This window comes from Durio zibethinus, chromosome 9, assembly GCF_047325235.1.
Source record: "Durio zibethinus cultivar Kanyao isolate XHJ-2024 chromosome 9, ASM4732523v1, whole genome shotgun sequence".
Classification (NCBI taxonomy): Eukaryota; Viridiplantae; Streptophyta; class Magnoliopsida; order Malvales; family Malvaceae; genus Durio; species Durio zibethinus.
In genome coordinates this window covers 8,401,942-8,410,925 of record NC_143170.1, presented here as the reverse complement: position 1 = coordinate 8,410,925, position 8,984 = coordinate 8,401,942, and the positions used below count along the sequence as shown (strand labels likewise).

Sequence of the window (8,984 nt, the reverse complement as noted above, 5' to 3'; positions counted from 1 at the left end):
AATTTTTTTTTTTTTTAATTTTTGGTTGTGATCTCTTTTGGTAAAAAAATAAATGTTTTTTATGAATATCTAAAAATTACTCAAAATTTTGAATGTATTGTATTTTCAAAATCAAACTCATCTGATCAATGATCATGATAAAATTCTCTTTAAACAGAAAAAATAAGGCAACGTTTGCAATTCAAATATATATATTTATATATATATATATATATATATATATATATATATATAGCACTAAAGAAAGCCTGTCTCACATGTGACATGATAGTTGATAAAAAAATGATTCCTTTGACAACCAATCATAAATAATTTTAATGAATCTTTTGTTTGATAGTGCTAATTAAGTAATTTTAGTCAAATAATGAAAAAAAAATATTAACTCTCTGTCATTGTAGAACAAGTTGTCTACATTTTAAGTTATACACGGAAATGAAGAACAAAGTACAGATTGAAAATTTCAAAAAAAAGTCTAGTTTGAACTTTTTACTCTCTCTGTACATGAATATATTGTCCAACAACTTTCAATAAAAATTTTAATTTAGTTGATGCTTGCACACGATGATGATGATACAGCGATATCAAGACAGAGACACAACATATATTATTCTTTTAAAACCATATTTGATATATAAGATTGTGAATAAAATAATATGATAATTATTTTTTATTATTTTTTATTTACATTTAAAAAAAATTAATCATCCTTTTGATATAAAATGATTCTATTCTCTCAGAGTGAAAAGAAATATTTTTAATTTATGAGATTGAATTTACGTATTTTATTATATTTTTAAAAATTATATCAATAATTTAAATTATATAAATATTTAAAAATAATAATTTTAATTAATAAATAAATTATCATATTTTAATTCTTAAATACATCAAATATAAGATAGAATGACATTATTTAATCTAATCCTACTTATGATATTATTTTATTTATTTTATCATAATTTTATATATCAAAAATATATTAAATATATTGATAAGTTAAAATACCGTAAAATCAAAATTAATTAGTGCTTGAGAATTGTTTAATTCCATACTACATCAATACTAGTCAATTAAGAAAAATTAACATTTGAGTAGCTATCTAGCCGGCCCTTCGCTGAGAGAGAGAGAGGTTGAGTTGACTTGTGTTTATCTACCGATCAAGTCAAGGGCGTGACTATCAAACCACATCTCAACCAACACCTACCAATCCTTCTTCCACCACCCCAACCTCTTTTACAACCGTTATACATATTACGAATAAGTATTTAATACAAATTGTACGTGGTAGGCTATGGATCATAATTGCAGTTCCATGGCCCTCTCTTTTGGTAATTCGCCATTACCTTTACCTGCCCTAAGTGCTCACCTCTATTTAAACACAAGTCCGATATTGCTTCTTATTCACCTTGTCCTCACTCTCTTGTCCCTCCCATCATTCTTTTTTATTTCTTCTTTTCCTTTGTGCGCCGAAATTTATAAGCTTAAAATAGAAGCAAACAATATGAAATCTACAAACATGAATGGTTCCTCTCCAAATGTGTCGGAGACCGGTCGGACCATTGTTATAGGCTCGAGTGGCTTTATAGGCCGGTTTGTTACGGAAGCCTGCCTAGACTCAGGCCGGCCTACATATATTTTGGTCCGGTCTAGTTTGAACTCTCCCTCCAAAGACTCCACCATCAAGTTTCTTCAAGACAAAGGAGCTACCATTGTTTATGTATGTACCATATTCTCCCTTAACATCTATTGTATCTTCACAATTTTCATGCATTTACACATACATATATATATATATATATCTATATTTAAATTCATGCTGTAAATATCTACATGTATGTATGTACGTGCATACGTTTATGCCATCTTTGAAAATGTTGCAACAGGGTTCTATCACCGACAAAGAATTCATAGAGAATGTTTTGAGAGAACATAAGATAGAAGTTGTAATATCTGCGGTCGGTGGGGAGGGCATCATGGAACAGTTAAATCTGATAGAGGCTATTAAGAATGTTGACACTGTCAAGGTATATGCTCAAAATAACATTTCTTCTTTTTATAAAGGAAGCCACAGCATGAAAATAAAGGAACAGATCCCAAGTGCAAGAATTTAAACTTCATATTTGTTGAATGTTATCATTTAAGGGAAGTTACAAAAATCAATTGAATCAAGATTCGGGTTTAAAACAACAACTAAAGTTCATGCTTTACATTGTCACTGCAGCTTACTTGTTTGGTTACTGTTTCGCATCGCATGTTTGGAAAGCACTTGTTGCATGCCTTGCTCAGAGTTAAAATTAGTTAAGATTATTATCCTATAAACTGGCGTAAGATAAAAAATAAAGTTGAAATGTCATTGAAGCTACAACATTATCTTTATGTCCTATATATATTCATGTAAATTATCACATAAATTAGGTCACACCTATAGCATGCAAAGCAAGATCGAGAACCAAAAACAGTATCCATTCTGCATTGAGTGTTTTCAATTAGAAAAAAAAAATATATATATATATATATAAAGAGTAAAAATTTGTTTATATTAATATAAATCTTACACTTTTTTACTTCTGAATTAAAATTAAATTTAGGATGGATTTAGATAAAAAAATATTTTTAAGTATAAAGATTTTAATCCAAAAATATAATATAAAAAATTTATACTAATATAAATAAATCCTTCTTCGTATATCTATATATATATATATATATATATATTTTTGTATATATATTAATTCAACATGCATTATTGCACTTGCACCACACGGTTAATAAATGAAAGGTGAAATAATTGCAGAGGTTTTTACCGTCGGAATTCGGGCACGACATAGACAGAGCTGACCCAGTGGAGCCGGGGCTAACCATGTACGAACAAAAGAGGAAGATTAGGAGGCAGATAGAGATGTCTGGAGTTCCATACACTTACATTTGTTGCAATTCCATTGCTGCTTGGCCTTACCATGATAACACTCACCCAGCAGATGTTCTCCCACCCCTTGATAGGTTCCAAATCTACGGAGATGGCACTGTCAAAGGTATACCCCATCTTTTCTTTCCTTTCCTTTCCTTTCCTTTCCTTTCCTTCTTTCTTTCTTTCCTTTTTTGTTTTATCTTTCATGTGGTTGGTAGTTGAAATCTTTATATTGCAGACAATTGGTGTCAGAACGATCGATAGATACCTTTAATTACCCTAAGACTTCACGTTTTCCAAGAAAATCAATGTCCCATGAATCTCTCGCTATCTCACACCCCCCCCCCCCCCCCCAAAAAAAAAAAGCGTAGTTAGGATACGGGAAGAGTTTAGTATTTTTCATTCTTATCTTTGAATTTTTATGTTATATTTATTTATATATTTATATTCAATAGATATTTTAAATTTATATTTATTTTTATTTTCATAAATATTTAATGGGTATAGCAATTCTCCATACCACCCATAGCTTTTGAAAAAAATAAAAAATAAATTTATTAATTTTAATTAATCTAAAATAATAATTTATATTATTTAATAAATTTTTTGTACTAAATATATAAATATATATGTAAGATATAGGTACATGACAAGTATTATATTATCCATCCACATTTCTATACCCAATAAAAATTTAAAATCATACTCATATCTATCACTATATTCACATAATGTAATACCTTTCCTTATCCCCGTTTGGTTAAAAATTTGAATTTTTATTAAATATGGATAAAATTGATATTCATAATCTAATATATATCTCTACTTAATTATATTATACTTTATCTTATATGGTATCAAATTATATATATATATATTTCTTTTATTTGTTTAATTACTTGAATTTTATTTTATTTTTATTAGGAGGTAGATTTAGGAAATTAATTAGAGTTCAGAACATGGAAATGTTTTTAATGTTTGAATTGAATATTAAATCTTGTCATTGGTTGAGTTTGGTAAAACAACAAAATTAGAGTTAATGGTTTGTCTGATTTAATTGTTATTAAAAAAGATAAAGACTAGTGGAGTTTGTTGAGTTTGGCTGGCAGATTTCCTTCAGCACAAGCCTTACAGTTTTAAGAGTAAATGCTGCGTGTACCTACTATTCCCTTGCCAGTTTCTAATATAGGAAGAGACTGGGAGAGTTGATTAGTTTTTTTTTTTTTTTTGGGTTTCTGAAGTTATTAGAATTTGATCCATGTTCAATAAAATTAAGAGTCCAGTACCACCATTAGACTACATGACTGTTGGTAGATTAGGTCACAGGAAATAGAGGCAAAGAATCCTTTCGAAATGCAAAACCCAAAACAAAATAGTTTAGTGAATGGATAAACGAATATATTAAAAAATGCAATCGTGCAGTTAAAGTTTTCAGCAATGGATAAACTGAAAAAGGTCCTAGCCAGCCCACATTTGTTTGCTTTTTGGTGCTGGTTGACACTTGACATGTTCAAAATTTTCAGCAAACATTCTTAATTTAAGACAAAGCACCACAAACCAAGAAGAAATCTAAAAAAACTGCACTCCATAAATCATCATTTCTTTTGTTAATTCATTTAGAATAATGATCTCAAAATAGCTTCAAACCTCACCCCCCCCCCCCCCCCAAAGTAAACATTTTCCCATCTTTTGGTAGTCAATATACGATATCTAGTTATAATTTTCTAATTAATGCAATTGTTTCATTCTAAACATGTCTCCTTCAATTATGACTTTCCTTCAAACATTCTTGGATAGCCAGAAGGGATATTTCTACCAAAGCGGAAGCTTTGGATTTATACATGACCAGAAAAAGAAAAAAAAAATTATACCATGCATAAGCAGCTTGCTTATGACCACAAATCAATGATCCTATTCTTACTAAATAGATTTTATAATTCATAGTATTTCTTACTCTTTCAACTCAACATTATACAATATTTGAGCAGCAAAGCGTAGAAGCGGATTCAAAGCATGGACACCCCTAAAACTAAAAAACAAAAAATTTTGAAGAAAAAAATTTTTAAACACCTCAAAATTTTTTTCTAAACACCTTTTCCGCTAATAAAACTAATAAACTCATCGAATTTTTTTATATATATCCACCTCGGCCAAGAGTGGCATTAAAGCATGAGAAATAGTTGTAGTCAGAGTGTAGATACATGCATGTACCATAGGTTTTTTCACTGCAAAATTCATACTTCACCTTTTTCTTTAAGGCCATTTTGATATAAAAGATTATAAAATGATAGTATAAAATGATATTATAAATAAAATTAGATTAAATAATATTATTTTAATTAAATTTAATGTGTATAATAATTAAAATAAAATAATTTATTTATTGATCAAAATTATTTTTTTTTAAATTTACATAATTTAAATTATTAATATAATTTTTAAAAATATAATAAAACATCTAAATTTAATTTTATAAATTAAAAATAATCTTTTTATTTTAAAAAAATTTAATCATTTTATATAAAAACTTCATTATAATTCTATTTGTTTTAACTATATTCAAACCAAACATAAAATATAATCATTTTTATATTATTTTATTTATCATCTTATCCATTAAAGAGGGCCTAACGTAACTGACATCGAAAAATTTGTAGTACCTTTACGGGTTTTGCGCCTTGGCTGCCCTTCAAAAAATGTGTCTTGGAAGAATCTAAAGCCCCAATCAAGAGGGAAAGTGGTAAGAATCAGTGTACCTCCCTTGATTAGATTTCTAGCTTATCCAATGATATATAAGTATATATTGCCTCTTTCTTCTTCTTGTCGAGTGTAGCCACTAGTCAACTCAGTTGAGTGTCAAAGTGTACTAAAGAAAGGCTGGTGACCGATATGTTGGGTTAGGTAGCAATTATCATGTGACCATCCTCTCCTAACACTTTCCCAAGCCTTTTGCTTCGTTTCAGCCCCAACAAACTCACAAAGGGTTAGTATTTATTAGTTACCCGGGACATTACATCAAAACATAAAGTTTATAGTAATTTGAAAATATTGAAAATTTCAAGTTTTGTTTCATAATTCAAACCTTTGACTTGTCAAATTTGATCCTTTGGTTTTCAAATTGAGTATTACTTACTAAATGAAAAGTTAAATCATGAATTGGACAGCTAAAAGACCATTTGATATTATTGCGTGTTTTGTATTTTATGTTTTTCAAAATTTTGTTTTGTTTTGTTTTTATTTTGAATTTATTGAATTTGAAAACATATTTTAATAAAATGCTTTTGTTTTACAAATATTAAAACAAAAATATGTAAGAGAAAGTGGCTCCCTTTGTTATTAATAATATAATAATATTTATAATATTAATAATATTATTATATGTATTATACTAATAATATTATAACAATAAATAATATAATATGTTATTAATATATTATATATTAATATAATATTAATTCTAATATATTAATATGATATAATATTATTTATTAATATAATATTATTTATATAATAAATATAATATTATTAATTATTATATTATTTATTAATGTAATATTTATACAAGAAAAGAATTATTTTATTAATAAAATAATTATAACGTCACTGCAGCAGTTTAATTGTAATTTTGTGAACAGTGTCTATGTGATAACAATGCTAATTGTTTTTTAAAAACTAAAAACACTATTCTTTTTGTTTTCAACAATTTTCAAAATTTTCTAAAATTTTGTTTTCAGTTTTAAAAAACAGAAAACAAAAACAACTTATCAAACATGATTTTATCTTCAATTTAAAAAAAATAAAACAAAAATAGAAAACAAAAAATGGAAATATTACCAAATGACTCCTAAATTATTTTGGCGAGCACTAAAATTTTAAAAGCTAAGCTGATTTTGTTAGTATGTGAATTTCACTCTAATTAGGCGTATCATTTTTTAAAACCTTGAAACCTTTTTTTTTTTTTTTTTTTTGTATAATAAGATGAGCATAATCCATGAAAAACAAAAGTCTTGATTCGAAATTAACCAAAATTTTTATATCCTCTTAAGAGTTCCTTAGCCGCTAAGTCGTCGATCGAGGACTAACCTTGACACCTCTTTTAGATGGAAGTAATATGTTCTTGTGGGAGTTGATGTCGACAACTGCTAATAGGGTCCAAATTTGATCATTCGTAGGCTGTCTTGAAGATAATCCAAAAGGGGGATAGTTAAACTGTCATTTATATATACATATATATATATATAGGATGTCCAAGCGAGAAATTAGAGAGAAAATTTTGCAACTGTTGGGATCGAACTCCGACTTTACTAGAAACCAACTTCTATAAAAGCCAAATAAACCATTCAAGTTAAGCTCAAAATTCATTAAATTACCATTTTCGGTATAAGAGTTTATTCTCAAGAGAGGACCACCAAATTCATGTCAGATTTGATGCCTAGATATAATTTTAGGTTATTAGAACAGCGATATGATCGTGTGGATGTTACCCTCGATTTTTATGACGTTTGCTCGAAGAGAAAGACTTTAATTAATCAATTCTAAATTTGCTTACTTTTTAATGGAATTATAATCTGCATTAAGTTAGAATTTGATTGAATTTTACTTTTACTGTCGAGCTCAGCTCATAATTTAATTGAACTGCTCAATAAAAATTATCAATATTGATACTAAACTCTAATTTTTTATTGACTTATATATATTAAATATATTAAAAATAAAAACTTAATTAAGCTCAATTAAACTCAATTATGAGCCTAAACTCACTAGTCTTTTTAAATCAAATATTATACTTCTGGACTCATTGCTCGAGTAGCTTGAGCAAGAATCAACAAGTCAATAATTAAAAGTAGTAGCAGTAACAATAATTAAAGTCTATAACCAAACGTTTTAATGAAAGGAAACTTGAGTCGACAATTCACCATCATGTTTAGAATTTTGAACATCAATTACCTTATTGTACTTGTTGTTTTCATTATGTTTCATCTACAATATCTGATTTGGCCTTAATTCAATGATTTTGTGGTGAATGGACAGCATACTTTGTGGCGGGTACTGACATCGGCAAGTTCACAATCATGTCCATTAACGATGATCGAACGCTCAACAAAACTGTCCATTTTCAACCTTCAAGCAACCTACTAAACATGAACGAGATGGCTTCACTATGGGAGGAGAAGATCGGCCGCACGCTTCCTAGGGTCACCATCACGGAAGAAGATCTGCTTCAGAGGGCCCAAGGTTTGTCTTAATGCCACTTTTCTTTGAAGTTTTGGTACAAGTAAATAAAGTAACCTTTGTTTTAAGAAACTGAATCCCACTCGGCTGGCCCCAATAACCGTCAATTTTCTGGCCTAACTGTTGGACACTAACCCTGCAGAGATGCGGTTCCCACAAAGTGTTGTAGCAGCGTTAACTCACGACATTTTCATAAATGGCTGCCAAATAAACTTCATCTTGGACAAGCCAACTGATGTTGAAGTCTGCTCTCTCTATCCAGACACTGCTTTTCAAACCATCTATGAGTGTTTCGAGGACTTTGCCAAGAAGATATTGGATAATGTTAAAGCGGTGAGCAAGCCAGAGCCTGCGAGCAACAATGCTACATTTGTGCCCACTGCCAAACCAGAAGCATTGGCTATCACCGCGATATGCACATGACAAATATCTCACTCTATCGGCTTTCACTTCAATAATTCTTTTACAAGTTATTTTGTTTGTAAAATGGAAAGATCGATGCTACTGTTGCCAGTTTTCTGGTAACAGATGATCAGACGTATCTTGTTGAATAACTATGTATTTTCTCAAGGCTTAGGAATTAGTAGTTGAAAAATGATTTTAGGTAATTCAGAATCGTTTTATTATTGGAAAATAAAGGAATTTCTTGTCTTCACTTATGGGAAGTCAAACATCAAAATCAACTCTCAAAAAAAAAAAGGGTATATTATCTTCCTCTTAATTCATGAAGTAATCTCATGTCAGCACAAACTGTTTAGAGTTTTGTTCATGTTCATCCTACTATTGGCTCCCTTTAACTTGGAAAAGAACATGTGACCACTCTTTCAAATGGCTGTGCCCAACT

At 29.0% G+C, this 8,984-nt stretch overlaps 1 protein-coding gene across 2 annotated transcripts; it reads left to right on the top strand.

Moving 5' to 3' along the window:
• The first annotated feature begins 1,272 nt into the window (after nt 1-1,272).
• LOC111316766 (leucoanthocyanidin reductase-like) lies at nt 1,273-8,775 on the top strand. 2 transcript variants are annotated; one of them, XM_022918889.2, is made up of 5 exons: nt 1,275-1,717; nt 1,884-2,024; nt 2,795-3,032; nt 7,940-8,143; nt 8,283-8,775. In XM_022918889.2, exons 1-5 carry the CDS (start codon nt 1,292-1,294, stop codon nt 8,561-8,563), a joined length of 1,290 nt encoding a protein of 429 aa, XP_022774624.2. In that variant the 5' UTR covers nt 1,275-1,291; the 3' UTR covers nt 8,564-8,775. The 2 variants fall into 2 exon arrangements, with proteins under 2 accessions (XP_089622327.1, XP_022774624.2); XM_089766201.1 differs by lacking the exon at nt 1,884-2,024 and having other exon boundaries at nt 1,273-1,717.
• The last annotated feature ends 209 nt before the right edge of the window (nt 8,776-8,984 follow it).

Bases quoted from the DNA above. Each gene is read 5' to 3' on its own strand.
- LOC111316766 (XM_022918889.2), top strand. From the start codon at position 1,292: ATGGATCATAATTGCAGTTCCATGGCCCTCTCTTTTGGTAATTCGCCA. The intron at 2,025-2,794 runs GTATATGCTCAA...AAATAATTGCAG, and splicing joins AGAATGTTGACACTGTCAAG to AGGTTTTTACCGTCGGAATT. The intron at 3,033-7,939 runs GTATACCCCATC...GTGAATGGACAG, and splicing joins CGGAGATGGCACTGTCAAAG to CATACTTTGTGGCGGGTACT.